This window comes from Cimex lectularius, unplaced genomic scaffold, assembly GCF_000648675.2.
Source record: "Cimex lectularius strain Harlan isolate CLEC.00 unplaced genomic scaffold, Clec_2.1 scaffold2, whole genome shotgun sequence".
Taxonomy (NCBI): domain Eukaryota; kingdom Metazoa; phylum Arthropoda; class Insecta; order Hemiptera; family Cimicidae; genus Cimex; species Cimex lectularius.
This window is the reverse complement of record NW_019394219.1, coordinates 527,584-543,821: the sequence shown is the minus strand read 5'-3', so window position 1 is coordinate 543,821 and position 16,238 is coordinate 527,584. Positions and strand designations below refer to the sequence as shown.

Below are 16,238 nucleotides of genomic sequence, written 5' to 3'. Positions count from 1 at the left end.
AAGTAAAAACACAAAAATACTAAATGCACGGAAAGTGGTACAACAATCAATGTAAACAATGCATAAATTCGATCACTAGCGATAATCGTACAAATCGACTACAATCAGTTCCACCAACTAGTGGTTGAACTAGGATCAGTTGAACGGTGGTCCCTTACGGATGGTGAAACGCTCCTTTCTCTGAACTTGTTTGAAATTACGAACGACGTTCCAGTGATACAGTTTTTTAACCGTGGCTGTGCAACGTACCCTAAGCTGAGGTCATCTCCCGCACCCGCATGTAGTTGCTTCTTTTTCTGACCTACGCGCGTATTTTTTAAACTGCAGCTATTTTAGCGTCTCGATCTGGTAAACTGACTCTGCTTTTGTATAAAACTATGCCGCTGCCGTAAAATGCTAATCTTTCTTGTACCTCTGGTGTCAACTATAGAATAGACACAAAACATAGATATCGCGGCCCCGACCAAGCCACAGTACGGTATCCCACCTCCACACTACACAAGCATAGAAGTCTAGTCACATTCACTTCAGAGTTCTCGGTATTCCTCGGAGTGCACGTTCAATCAATTTACATATCCTTTTGCTGAAGTCGATGTATAGAATGCTACAATTTAAATGCTTCAATATTAAATCATGTTTAACTTGTGAAAAGACGTTTTCCGACAGACGGTTATTACAGAATGCACTCATTCTGTGCTTAATAAATTTTTTTGCGAATAATTAGTTCTCAGATATTAATAAGTTATATAGTAACTATTGCACTAGTTATAATTAAGAGGCATTAATAATGTTTGATATTATTCTCGGGGTTCTGGAAGCGTAAAAAAGCTCATTTGTATATTTCTGGTTTCGAATTCAAGTCCGCAGAAATTCTGACTCAGGACCCCGGCAGTGGATGAATTGCCGTGGCAACGCCCCTTGCAGCCCCGGCTAATGTTATTTTCTAAAGTATTTTTTAACTAATTTTTTTAAATTTAATTTAATTTTTTTTAAATTTTATGCGAGGGTATTTCAACTACCAGGTTGAACCCTCGAGGTGCCGGTGTTTTTGAAAAAAAAAAAAATCCCATTTGTAAGGATGTCGGGTTCGAATGCAGGGCCGCTGGATTCGATGGATTGAACCCGGGACCTTTACCTTACGTGTCAACGCCTAAAGCCAGAAACACACTTACCCGATGCTACGCCATGCGACGCTACCCGATGCTACCCGATGCTACCCGACGCAAATCGAACCTCCGATTTTCCATAAGGTTGCATTACCCCCGTGCACATCTACCCGATGCTATGCAACGCTACCCTACTCTACGCTCTGCGATCCCCACTGTCCAGATTTTCGACGGGTCGCATCGAGTACAGTAGAAGACAAAAGAACCGGACACTCATATTTTTATTCAAACTACATGTATTATTGTCGTTATATTAATTACAACATACTTATTTTAATATAAACCAAATTAACTGTGATTAAAAATTAATTAGTTTTTATTTAAAAAATTAATTTTAATGGTTTGGTAGAAAATTAGTTAAAACATCGGAATACGATTTTTTGATATAATGAATTTAACTAACAATTTATTGGCGTAATATACTAAAATTGGAACAATTTATTACACGGGTTTGCTCATAAAATTTAATTAACAATTTATTTCATAGTTTTGCACGTAAAATTACACCATTTTGTAATGTCGAGTAGCTTCAGAACAGGACACTCATATTTTTTGTAGTTTATTTCAAACTAAGTACATGTAATTTTGTCGTTATATTAATTAAAACATGTTATTTTAATGTAAACCAAATTAAACGAGATAAAAAATACATAAGTTTTTATAAACATTGTTTAATTGTGATGGTTAGGAGTAACTTTATTTAAAACAATTAAGTTTAACAAACAATTTATTAGATGGTTGTGCTCATAAAATTTAACTAACAATTTATTACAAGGTTTTGCTCAAAATAGTGCATTAGAACAAAAGATGCGTTGCGATTGTGATAGTGATTATTGTGATAAACGCAGTGGACTGTACGCGACGTGCGCTTGACGTCGGATAGATGTGCACACCCCACCAAAACGTGACAAGGCGTCGGGTAGCATCGGGTAGCGCCGCATGGCGTACCATCGGGTAAGTGTGTTCCTGGCTTAAACCCTTGCGCCAACCGACGCCCCGTATTCTTTCTTTAAATGAATTTTCTACGAAGAAACTAAATTGAATAAACTTTGCTTTTTTAAAATCCTTAGATCAGATACTGTATAACTTTACATATAAAAAAATGTTTATTTGTGCATTGTAAACTAACTGAGACTTCAAAACTATTTCAACATTTTAAACCTGTTAATAATTTATTATTATCAGATCATCGTTGGGGTGGTAGGCTTAAAATTTTAATTCAATACACCACAGCTTCAGTAAAGAATGGCAATCAATTAAATGATCAGGTCATATAGAGGGTGAATCTATCTGAAGTAGCCTTTTTCCATAAGAATGCCCCAACAACTGGTCCTAGAACTATTACTGCTCTTCGTTGTGTGCGGTGACACCTTGACAACATATCAAGACATATATGTAACAATATAAAGGCAGTAGAGTTTGTGTTGAAATGTTTCGAGCCTGATCTGAAAGATTTTGAAAGCGAGTTTGTGTCGGAATAAGCAAGTCGTCCCCGTAAACTTGAACTAGTGGCGAGGAGATTGGGACAGGACGATTTCGACTGGCGACTAAGTGACGCAATCCGCTTTTGTTTGTCAATCGGAAGTCGCTTTTTGATGAGCCAAGCAAAATCCGTGTTTTTGGATGCGATCGTCGAACCGGCCTTGGGAAAATGCCGATTGGGAAATTCATCAGAAAATCCAGACTTGTTCTATCGAGTTGGTGGTTTTTGGAAAAATAACTCGGCTTTTGTAACGGTCAGTATCGATGGCCAACTGACAGAATTTTTAAAATAATTTCTTTTAACTTAACCAGCATAAAAAAGAAGCATTTGTGTTACAGAATAAAATTTGACCATCATTATTTTTTAGATTTACAAATATTTGAGTGGTACAAGTAAAAGCATAAAATTCAGGCATATTTAAAGGTTTATGAATTTGTTACAAAAATAATTTTGCCTAAGAATTTGTGTTACAGAATAAAATTTGACCGTCATTATTTTTTAGATTTACAAATATTTGAGCGGTATATAATCATTATACCGAATTATATATTATTATATAAGAATATAATTCACCGCATCTCATGAACGCTAAATAATCATTAATTAACGGCCACTAAATACTACACATTACCAAAATAACTTATCATAAACTTACTAGAGAATTACGGCAGGAAGACACGCATCAGTTCAGAAATTGTGATAAAATTAACTATATTTATGTATATAATGTTTGCATACATTATAAAATTATAATTTTTAATTATAACAAATTTATAAATTAAAATGTTAAATAAACAAATAAATAATATNATCTATTTATAGTAATTAATTAATTTATATTATAAATTTATAATTACGTGAATTTATAAATTTCTGGGACCACTGTTCAGCTTTTTGGAGGTTGTTGACTTTCTTTTGTTGTAGATTTGTCTTTGTGTTTTGGTGTTATTTGATTCGTTTGAGAGAGTGTATTTATTAGTGTGAGTGTAAGGGGGCTGATTGTGAAACAGCGTCATATAACAGTTACACCTGATATAAACTGCATATGATAGGAAATATGCGAAGAGTTTTGTATGTTGGAACAAACGGGTGATGATTTTCTAATAAGAAGAAAGAAGAAAAATAACTTTATTCTGGGACTGGTGTCCCCTAAGAATAATTTACATGAAATAAATAAAAGAAGTTCCTTCGCTGAAGTTAAAAGTAAAAAATAAAAGATAGAAATCTTGGCACAATGTATACTAATAAGGCAGGACAGAAGAAAAAAATTACTAGAATATTAAAAAAAAATATATAAAAAAATAAATAAATAAAATACGTCACAGGACTTGAGGAAAAACAGTGTTTAAATGTTAATGTAGTAACGTTGTAACTTTATTTTAACAAAATGCTGACTTATTCTTAACTAGACAGTCAAATATACAAATTTCGTTAAAAACCTGAAAACCAGCCAGGGTTGGGCTTCACAAATTACTTATTCAGGTTTCTCTCCAGCTAGTGATTATGTAAATGTTTCTACGTATAATGTCGTCAACACGAGAAATTGGCAGATAGTTTCTTGGAAGACGGCTGCTCAGAGAAGCCGTGAAGTAATGCCACTGCAGACATGCTGCTCTCCTTGCTGCGCGTCGCTTCAGGGTGAAATCAGCAGACCATCCCTGGATGGATGACTGTCAGAGGTGGTCGAAACTCTCATCGAACTAGCCAACCTAGAATGACGACCTTGTCCTACTCCTCGCTATTCGGGGCGGGACCTGCAAGGGTAACTAGTAATTGAGGTCGTTTCTGATTAATTTTCTTATGATTTCACCGAAGTTCGTGTTGGCATCATATTAAAAAACATTAAACATAGACGGATAAAGAAAGTTTAATTTTTTTTTATATCTTCACTGATATCATAAATAATTTTATTAGCACGATAAGCTTATTTATAGTATTTAATTTATATTTTGTTCATAAAGGTCGTAAGTTGGAATGAAAGGAATCTTTCCCACAAAACTGTTGTACTATACTAAAATCACTAACATACAAACACACCCTATCACACAATATCTCTTTCACTCTCTCTCTCTTTCCTCTCTCTCTCTTTTTTTGCTTTTTTTTTTATTCTCTTTTCTATTTTTCACTTTCTTTTAACAACTCTCATGCGCCCTACTCACACTTACATACGCACGCACTTGTCCAACTACTAATTTATCTGGTTTTTAGTTTATATTTTAAACCAATATCTTCCCTCACTGAATCACACACAAACACACACACACACACACACACACACACACACCCGCACGAACACACACCCTGGTGGATGGATAAACAAACATTTTCAGGTTAAAGAATTTTCATTAATATGTATACTTATGTGTAGAAAAAATTTTGAAATGGGTCCGTGTACACTCGCGTGTTTTGGTGTCACTCAAACGTATTTCAGCTTTGCGTCGTCATCACTGAGGAAATATATTTTCACCATTCGCCGGCCAAGATTCAGATCAGTTTTTGTTTGACAACCGGCACCAAGGTTTGCGTACTCACTCAAATCTATCACGTATTAGCCAGGACAAAATAAAATGGAAGTGTGCACAAAATAATTATAACAATTAATTAAGGTTTTTATTTGAGATAAAAAAGTCAATGGCACGAGCGGGATTCGAACCCACGATCTTCAGCTTGATACGCCGCTGCTCTACCACTTGAGCTATCGTGACCTCGATCCACTCGGACACCAACTTCCCATCTCAACCGCACCTTTTTTTTATTTTTTTAAATTTTCTCTCCTTTTTGCCATTTTTCAAATGTCGTGTAATCGGGAAGTTGGTTGAGATGGGACGTTGGTGCCCGAGTGGATCGAGGTCACGATAGCTCAAGTGGTAGAGCAGCGGCGTATCAAGCCGAAGATCGTGGGTTCGAATCCCCCTCGTGCGATTGACCTTTTTATCTCAACTAAAAACCTTAATTAATTGTAATATATTAATTGGTCAAGCGGACCACGAAATTAGTGAATATAATTATAACATTGATTTTATACAATCTATTACCCTTATATTTTTTTCTAAAATAGTAAAGACATGACTACTTCTTAGGTTAATGGAGTTACCTTTGTCCCTATTCCCAAAATATTCAGAGATGTTCACTCGTACATAGAACAACTACCCAGAATAATTGATGTCAGAACTGGTGAGCAGGTTTGACATTTGAGCGTAAACGTAACTTCTTGGCTTTTTTGTCCGTTTAACCTGATCCGCCAATGATTGCACCAATCAGTAATGAGGTTCAGATGCTGTTGGATTGCTTCTGTTGCTAGGATAGGATTGGACTGTATTGATAAGACTGCGGTGTCGTCCGCTTAGGTTGTGAGTTTGGATGTGTGAGTATGTCAGCAGTTTAGATGGTGTAGAGGATTGGGCCTAGGATACTTCCTTGTGGAACGCCAGCTTCGATTGGCGTGATTGGTGCTGATTCTCACTTTAAACCATCGATCCGAGAGAAAGGATTTCAGTATAAGATAATAGAAACGAGGGAGGATACGTTTTAACTTATAAAGGAGGCCGTGGTGCCATACTCGGTCAAACGCTTCCGTAACAATTAGACAATTAAGAAATACAATTAAGCATGATTTTCGGTAATATAGTACAGCAGACAAAATCAGTTGAGAAAAACATCTTCTTTATCGTGCCAACGTTTCAATCTTTATTGTGATCACCTTCTGGGCCAGGGATTTATAAACTTTATTTAAATTATACAAATCCATATAAGATATGACTATGAATTTATATCTTATCATTGTATTTGTATAATTTAAACAATGATTATAAATCCCAGGCCTTGAAGATGATCTCAATAAAGATCGAAACGTTGGCATGATAAAGAAAATGTTTTTCTAAACCTACACCACACCAGACTGCATCTCACGATCGCAAAATAACAAAAATGAATGTAATAAATTGTGAAGGTGAAAGGAGTAATAAAGCGATAGGACTATATAAGAAAAGTCATAATATACATTAATAGAAAACCTCGCCGAAGGCCTTTGTTGCTTGTGTTGTATAACCGTGAGGCCGGAATGACTTTCGTTTCCTCGGGGGGCGAGTGTTTCACCTGTCGCAACCTGTTAACGTTTCTTTGCATTCCCGGTGACAAAATCATACTGTTTGTCTACCTCGAAACTGGCCGTTGCGGAAAAGCCACGCTTTCCCCACCCTCAGAATATATAAAAATAGACGTGAAATATGTATAAAAGAAAACATCTCTCACCCCTCTTAGTTTCAAACGGGGATGTGGAGACATTTCCAATCCATCTTAATCGTCATCATGTAACCGATACGTAACGCCCTGACCCCGATTTTTACGATAATTTTGTGCAATATATAAAAAAAAATTCAGTTTTTAGCTCACTGTTGGGATAGATCCTTTTCCTCGTTGAAAAATTACATTTTTCCGATAAAATAACAAATACAAATTTCCCCACCTTAAAAAAACCAAAATAATCCTGTGAAATTGTTTTGTGTTATCTAAAGCCTGGTAAATTATCTGGCTTAAGCTAATATCAAAATTATCGAAATGCTAATAAACTTATATCAACACTTCAACTATAGTGTAGTCATCAGAGGCTCTTAATATTAGAGCATTTTCACCGTATCTGACTATCGATTTTTCCAGTTCGTTTTCCCAACCCATCGTCGTTTTTGTAAAATTGATATGGAGGTTTCCGCTGTGATTTAATATTTTACTTTAAACACAATTTATTGTACAAATTGATTGACCATTCACATACTAACTGACTTAGGAAGGAGGGATTTATCTTTAAACTACATTGATAGCACAATAATCCCACTCACACTTTTTTTTCATAAAATAAAACTATAAAAAACAAAATTGACAAGTGAAGATCGGAGAACAAAACAAACAATACAAATAAAAACAAAACAAATTATAAGAACATATGTAAGATCATAGTAGGGGCATTCACGATGTTTGTAAGATGTTAACTCGTGTTAACTCGAATCGAGAAATGTCCGGTAAGATCGTGAACGCCACCATCTTTTCTTAGCAAACGTTAATTTTTCTGCATTAAGCATGCCGATTGATAGTACCAATAATAAAACTGTAACAGTCATTGAAAGCTTGTTGTTGTTTGTTATCCTTTTGTGTTAAATTGTAAAATGCCAGAAGTTACTAAAAAAGGATAATTAATCAACTCTTTCATTCGAAATGCTATCTATGCACTCGAAAAGTACTAACAAATGACACACTTCAATTTGTGCCGACATACATAACTTCATACATACATTCCTAACCTCTAACAGCCTACAACTGTATGTATCGGTTATGAATGAGAGTATATCGGCAGGTCAGAAATTAAGAAAAGAAATGGTAGAAAATTGGTATGATTTAATTAATGCGCTATTTAAGAATAAAAATACGAGTAAACAAAAACCAGGTGTTATATTCATGGCTGCCATGTTGGTTACCTGCGCCCTAACGGATAGCAATGTGACTACATTTTCGACCTAATATTTAACATTGGCCCTGGCCTGTTAGATCGCGCAGTGTTAACTAGCCGATGCTTACAAGTCTATGTCATCATTTTTCTCGATCTAACACTACCTAACAGAGTTAACAGGGTTAACACAACGATCGTGAATACCTATAATATGCTAGAAAATAATTCCAGTTCAATTTTAAAATTTTATTCTACTATCATTACTTCTGCTGGGATGTTGTCTGAGCCTTTTACATGAAGAAGAGTTCTAGTAAACTGACTAATATAACTAAATTGGCTAGGATGGAGATGGGGTTCTTCTGGTTGATCGGGGTCCACTTTTCTTTCTAAATGTACCTCTGTTTAGTCCTATTGGTCGTGAAACGGCAAATTGTGTTGGTATTTATTCTATTTTGGCTTTGAATTAAATCAGGTTGGTGTTGATTACTCGTCACTGCATAAACAGGCGCCGAACCCACTATATTTATAATCTAATCGTTTCGGCCAGCTCTTCATTAGATCCTGCCAGCGAACTTTGAACATGGAAAGGCGCTGTATCCACAGCGTTCGCAAGAAATTTTCAGCAACCTGCTTTCTCCGATTTATCTCAAGTGAGATAATATTTAAGAAGGTTTAGAGTCCCCCGACAGGAGATCCTTTAGCAATTTGTTGGCCCCAATAGCATCAGACTCAGACAGATGTATCCGTCATCAACTAGGAACCCATACCCGGAATATGGTGGAACGCCGAAAGATTTTTGGGGGCGTCGGTGGCCGCAACGGTTTCGGCGTTGACACAGCGCTCATCACTGTAAAGGTCCCGGGTTCGAATCCAGCGGCCCTGCATTCGAACCCGGTGTACTTACAAGTGGGCTTTTTTTCAAAAACACTGGCACCCCGAGGGTTCATATAACCTCTGCTGTTGCGAACCCTGTTAAAAATAGAAAAAAAAGTCGAACAGGCCAAAATGATCGGTTCTCGTAATGTGTTACTTATGAAGTAAAACTGATTTCCGTGTTAAAGTGTTAAAACTGACTGCTAGATATCTATAGAAAATAGGGATGGTCATGATTTTTTTTCGGGGTGTGTTCGCAACAGCAGAGGTCAGTGGTGCCGGTTTTTTTTTAGTATGTTGGGTTCTTGACCGTTTTGTCCGGGACCTTTACACGTGTAAATATACCCATAAATATACATAATAATAATAAATATTCAATTTTTGGCATGGTAAGTTTAATATAAGTCCTATCTTAACCATGAATAACCATTGTAAAACCATTGTTAGCCATAAACTGATGGTACCCATACCTACAATTATTTAATGATGTTTCATATGGATACCTAATAATACATTTTCTTTGCTGTGACATATTAATACAGTTCATTTCAACCAATATTTTACATAAAGATTAATTAATCGAAAAACGTTATTTCGTCAATCGGACCACGAAATATAACGGATTTAATAAGTAAAACGAAGTATATCTTCACTAAAGCTCGCCGTGGCCATTTCATTTGTCGCTGAGAATCGAATTCGATTACACGGCAAAAAGTTGGAAAATTCGAAAGATAGGTTGAGATGGGAAATTAATGTCTGAGTGGATCGAAATCACGCTAGCTCAAGTGGTAGAGCAGCGGCGTATTTAGCCGAAGGTCGTACGTTCGAGTCCCGCTCGTGACACTGGCTTTTTTATTTCAACCAAAACTATATATAAAACTATGTATAAAATATAATGGATTGTTATACTTCTTGATGTCGTTTTTGTGGGGATTAGCTTTCGAGCGTATACGCTTTTAAATCAAACCTTGTTTACTAGAAAGTAATTTTCTTTTAAATAAAATTACCAGATCAATACTAATGCAGCACTTATGTAATTTTTGGTTTGGAGCTTTTGTTTTATTTTCATATAATTTTTTGTTCTTTTCTGATGGATTTGGTACATAATAGAAGCTTATACTTCCGAATAAAACTAAAAGTGTAGGATCAAAAAAATTAAAGAACGTACTTTATAAACTTGATTTTATTTTTTTAAATTTTTATTATCTAGATTAAATTAAATAACACACAATTACATTTGGTGAAAGGATCATATATAATTCTTTCGGAATTATATATATTTTTTTAAATTTACATTAATTTTTGTTATAATATCTTCAGTGATATTAGGAATTTTGTCAAATTTTCAGACCAGGCGTGAATGCCCTGCATACCCGTTTTTGCTCTGGTTGCTTTCACTTTCCAGGAAACCCTTGTGAAATGAGTATTGCGCGACGCCCTTCTTTGCCTCCGGATAAAGAGAGTAATGCTAGCCGGAAAATGCTTGCCTCACAGTCATTAAAGTACCACGCTTCCATGCTTTTTTAACGTTTAACGTCTGGTAGAAATCTTCCATAGGTTTTCAGTTGAAATTGTACATTATATGAACATGAATATATTATTATTATTATGACAAGCTTAATATGCTGTGTTACATTATACCATATTTTATCGTAGAAATTTAAGTAAGAGAGTGCTTTTTGTTGGTACTTTTCGTATGATCATCGAATGAATTGCTTATTTGAATATCGTATGCGGTCTGGTGTGATATAGGTTTTGAAAAACATTTTCTTTATCGTGCAACGTTTCGATCTTTATTGAGATCATCTTCAGGGCCTGGGATTGCTGCTGTATTGCGTTGTTTAAATTTTATCTTACAGGTATAAAAACCTGTTTGTACTTCTTAATATATAATAATAGTTTGTGTTATTAGTATGTATGTTAGGAAAATTCGGAAATAAAACAATTATTTGGGTTGCAGATATGGTCTTCTTGGTGCGAGCGGTTGTGGAAAAACGACTCTACTCAGCTGCATCGTCGGCAGGCGGAGGCTCAACACGGGAGAAATTTACGTTCTGGGAGGGAAGCCGGGCACCAAAGGTAGCGGTGTACCCGGCAAAAGAGTCGGTTACATGCCCCAGGTGAGATAGAAAATCCTCAACATACTTGATTGCCAGAGAGGAATATGGACATTATTCAATTCCTTTTTTTCTTTAGGAAATCGCTCTCTACGGCGAGTTTTCCATCAAAGAGACCATGATGTACTTTGGCTGGATCTTCGGCATGGAGACGCCCGAGATAAACGACAGACTTCAGTTCCTCCTCAGTTTTCTTGACCTTCCGTCCGAGAGCAGGCTCGTCAAAAATCTCAGGTAATGTTTGTTGATTGTATATTAACGAAACTGCCCTATATTACTGATTTTTTCACCGTATCACCAACTTTTTACTATGAGGAATTATTTAAATTTTAGGTACAAAATACTACGAAGAAAGCATTTATAAGAATATTTTAAGTTGACTTTGTATTTATGTTCTTCAGAGATTTTCCTATTTTACTATTTCATCGACTGTTTAGTGCTATTGTACTTTTGCTTATAATGGACTTTTTATAGTAAAAGTGATATCTTTTTTCATTTTGACGTCAAGTTAAGGGGTATCGTTGTATAGGGGGTATTGTAAGGGTTGTAAATTTGGAATGTATGGAAATTTTATTCAAACAAGAAACTTACTTATATAAAGATACAACCCAAAATTTGGTTAAAATTATAAATTTCGGAATATCATAATCAATTAGACCACATTTTTACAAAGAACCTAACTATGATAAATTGATCATTGAGAAAATGGAATGGAACAGAAATAGTGGGTCTTATTAGGTATATAAAAGTTTTTCTCTTTTAATGTACTCTTTTAATTACAAGTGAATAAGTTGAAAGAAAGGGTTACTAAATATGCTTATGCATCTTGCAAATTTCTTTGTCAAATAACTTAATTTTCTTCTTGCATTGTCTTCTTAGCTATCTTAAGTGTACATTCTTTTCTAAGGCTTCTTATGCCCCAACTAAACGATTGTTACCTTCCGATTCACCTAATAAAAGATTTTTTATCTTGTTTGTTGTTACCTTCCCACACGTGGTAAATTAAAATACATAAATATAATATTTATACACATTTTCACAATTCACATTCATACTAATATACTAACCTACACTACAACTAAATTGGAGGTCGGAATATTATCGTGATCTTTCTTTCACGCTAATAAATACATTCAACTGTATTTACACCGTTCCACTCATACACTAAATTATCCTAATCTAAATTGTTTGACATTGCTCGATAGCAACATCCATTCACGCATAAACACTCACGCTAATAAATACATTTATTCTGGACAGGCCACGACACATCGAAAGTATAGTATCAACGAAATGCCAATGACCTGTCCCCTACATCATACTGTAATTAACATACGTATACAAATTTGGTCGGCCTGTGAGTACTCGATATTCGGCCACAGTCACACCAAATAAATACAATTCACACTAATAAATACATTCACTCTGGAAGGATCAATGTCGTCTCGCTTACTACTACTGCCAAAACCCCATCGACCCATCCCTCATCTTACTGTAATTTTAACATTTTTATTGACGTTTCAGTGGTGGTCAGCAAAGAAGAGTATCATTCGCTGTGGCCCTGATGCACGATCCGGAACTGCTGATCCTCGACGAACCAACAGTTGGTGTTGATCCGCTTCTCAGGCAAAGGTATTGGAAATTATTTTTTTTTCTAAACGACCATAACAAAAAAGGTAAAATCCTGTTAAAAACAATTTTTTGTTTGTTAAACAGCATCTGGAACCATTTGGTTCAAATAACGAAAGACGGAAACAAGACTGTCATCATCACAACACATTATATCGAAGAGGCGAGACAAGCACACACTGTAAGCCTTCCCGTATATAAAAATATGTGCAAAATTGTAACTTTTAACTTTTTGCCAGATCGGATTGATGAGAAGCGGAAGATTACTGGCTGAGGAATCGCCGCAGATACTTTTGTCTATGTACAACTGCCAGAGCCTTGAAGAAGTCTTCTTGAAACTTAGCAGAAAGCAGGGACAGGAAAACGCAGTCCAGGACGCCAACCTTACCAACAATATTTCTCTTGTAAGTTATACTCATCATAAAAAAGCCTTAATAGTAAAATACAAAGTCTGTTGTAACACATGAAACTTTACATGCTCGCTCCTCTAACGGATTAGTCGCAGGTGATTAGTCTTTATTAATTTTCACTAAACATTAGTAATATTCTTTAATTGTTTATACAGCAATAAGTTAGTTTAATATATGCAAGATCCTACAAAAATTTAATAATAAATTTAGTGGTAATGTACTTTTAACTGCCAAACCAACATGAACCCAAATAGTTTTGCTTGTACCGTCAATTTAATTAATTATACTTTTTAACAATGAAAAAACTCATGGAACTTTTTAAATTTGGTTTTGTTAAGAAAACTGCGGTTGACCGTTTGGCACTTATTTTAATTCATGAGTTTTAAATAAATTGAACTTAATGACTTTTTAAAATAATTATATAGGCTACACTACAGTGGGGTAAGAAAGACGAACCAGTGTATGTAACGGATGAAAGTGGAGTCGTAGGTTTGAATTTCCACCAGAACAAGGAAATACTCATTCAGGACAACGCGAACGGACATTACGATGTGAGTACTTAACATTAATTCCCATATTGTACCGAATTTTGTTTATAATTTTGGTCTCATCCTTCTTTTTTTGTTTAACAGAAAATGAACGGTATGGCCCAGACATCGAAAGAAGAGAATGTTTCGTGCGATGACTGCGGCGAGTGCTGCAACCTGACGACAAAGGGCAAGACAAAGGCGCTTCTGCAAAAGAACTTCTTGAGGATGTGGAGGAACGTCGGGTATGTGTCTGATGTCTTCGTCTATCGGTTCTTTGTGTTAACAAAGTTTTTTTGTACGCAGAGTGATGCTGTTTATTTTTGCACTTCCTGTCATGCAAGTAATCTTATTTTGTTTGGCCATCGGTCGGGACCCGACCGGCCTTCATCTAGCGATTGTCAACCAAGAAATGGACTGGGCGACTAAGCGGTGCCCCGTGTACTACAATTGTACGTTTCAGTCACTCTCGTGTCGGTACATAAATGCTCTGCGCAATGATACTATAGTGAAGGTGAGTAAAATTCCGTCATCACTAAAAAGACTATTATTTATATAAATTCTTGGATCGTTGTTGAGGTTGAAGAAATTCAAATCTTCCACAGCATGTATAGGCACACAAAAACAAGAGGTTTCTTATCTAAAGAAACAGAACACCTGAGATAAATCTTACGAATAGTGGTAGAAACCTAATCATCAAAAGTTAGCAGTTAGTCTATAAATTTTATTCAGTAACGGAATTAATTTTGCAGAAGTGATGTTACTTCTTTATAAAACACATACACTGAAAGGCAAAAAATTCCACCAAATTGTTTTTTCCCCATTTTTTGATAAAAGAAAATTCTGCCTTTAATTTGTTTATTTGTTTTTATAAATAAATAATTGTTTATGCTATGCTTGAAAGTGGGAATATCAGTTAGAGGTAAACATACTTAATTTTTAATCCAAAAACAAGGATAAAGGATTTTTCAATGTTTCCTTTTTAAGGAATTCAAAATGTTTCTTCAGTCTCATTTGAATTCTGAAGCAATAAACCTGTTTAGTTTTCATCTTTGGTTTCTTAATTTCAATTTTTAAACTTAAAAATGCTACTTAGTGCTGAGGATGTTGCACATGGTGTGGCACTTAGTGATGATGGACGTTCCATCAGGTATGCGGCTATTACAGTCGGAGTTCTCTACGAAACTCAGCGGGACGCCTTTGGGTGTTTTCGAAAAACTGGGTCCTACCATAGAAGGCCCGTTCTGGTCGGCCTAGGGTAACAAAACCACAGGAGACCGTTTTTTGACTTTGAGATTTTGCGACTCCGGCACCGTGCGTACTGTTCTTGCGATTCAGCTTCTGTAAGTTCGAGGTGTCCAAATTTCTGAACGCACTGCTCGAAGAAGATTAAGTCAATATGGACTGATGGCTTTTCGCCCCGTAAGAGGACGAGAATTGACCAGAACACAGAGTTGCACGGCTCCCATTTGCTCGAGAACACAGCCATTGGTCTGCTGTACGTTTTACAGATGAGTGTAGATTTGATCTACGATCTCCAGATGGGCGTAAAAGAGTGTGGAACAGGCGAAATGAAAGATACGGTGATTGTAATTTTTCCCAGAGCCAACGTTTTCAACGTAGCTTAGTGATGGTGTAGTTGGGAATTTATATGGAGAGTTGGTTTTTGTTCGTGAAGGGTCTTTGACGGCCCTCGCTATGTGGGTAAAATATTGAAACATCATGCGTTGCCTATCCTCGATGAAATCAGCGACTCCTACTCTAATGCACGATAATACCCGTCCAAATGCCACCTTCAACAGCATAACATCAGGGTGTTAGCCCGGTCACCCCGTTCTCCAGACTTGAACCCCCATCGAACATTTATGGAATAACCTAAAAACACGACTAAAGCTGGGCGCACACTAGGTCTGTGGCGCGGCGCGGCTCGGAGCCGGAGGAGTTGCCAGAATTCTGGAACCTGACTCCGCGCCGCGCTACCGGCCTAGTGTTCACCGGGGCGGTCGGAAATCTTTGAGTTGTGTATATTCGGCTGTCCTCGGACATCATATTTGTAAAGACGAAGCCAATTGTGACAAGGGGACTCCTGGAAATGCAAAATCAACACTAAACCGCAGCGCTAGTCAGATGGAGGGGTAAAATTCGGCCAACGCGGCCGAGAGCAGTTCCTACATAGTGTGCGGACCTTCACAATTCCGCGCCGCGCCACCGACCTAGTGTGCGCCCAGATTAAGAATTCGTCCATCACTTCCAGATACACTCCACGATCTTGAAGGACTCCTCGTGCAGAATAGGCTAACCTTCAACAAAGAGACATTTGCAGACTGGTAGAAAGAATGCCCAGGCATTTTCGAAATGAAATTAATGCAAAAGGAAATACGAGATATTGAAATGTTAATTAAAAATCTAGAACAAAATTAAAACAAATTATATCGTCCGTCCTTTTTTATAATTTTTTATTTGTTTTATTATTCATGTTGAATATATACAAATCAAGTTATATTTCAAGTGGATGGAATTTTTTTGCCTGTCAGTTTTTTGTTTTTAGTTTAAAAAGTTACATTATTGTTGAGAAAATACAGACAATAAATTA

The 16,238-nt window shown here is 36.2% G+C and overlaps 1 protein-coding gene across 4 annotated transcripts in view; it reads left to right on the top strand.

Annotated features, from left to right (window-relative positions):
• Nucleotides 1-16,238, top strand: part of LOC106668230 (ABC transporter G family member 20) — a 151,896-nt gene that overhangs the window by 128,674 nt on the left and 6,984 nt on the right. For all 4 annotated transcript variants that reach the window (XM_014396770.2, XM_014396780.2, XM_024230275.1 and 1 more), the window contains 8 exons: nucleotides 10,923-11,082; nucleotides 11,159-11,313; nucleotides 12,604-12,711; nucleotides 12,796-12,889; nucleotides 12,948-13,112; nucleotides 13,544-13,669; nucleotides 13,751-13,890; nucleotides 13,952-14,159. In XM_014396770.2, the coding sequence (XP_014252256.1) occupies nucleotides 10,923-11,082; nucleotides 11,159-11,313; nucleotides 12,604-12,711; nucleotides 12,796-12,889; nucleotides 12,948-13,112; nucleotides 13,544-13,669; nucleotides 13,751-13,890; nucleotides 13,952-14,159 (1,156 nt within the window). The remainder of the gene's footprint in view (nucleotides 1-10,922; nucleotides 11,083-11,158; nucleotides 11,314-12,603; nucleotides 12,712-12,795; nucleotides 12,890-12,947; nucleotides 13,113-13,543; nucleotides 13,670-13,750; nucleotides 13,891-13,951; nucleotides 14,160-16,238) is intronic.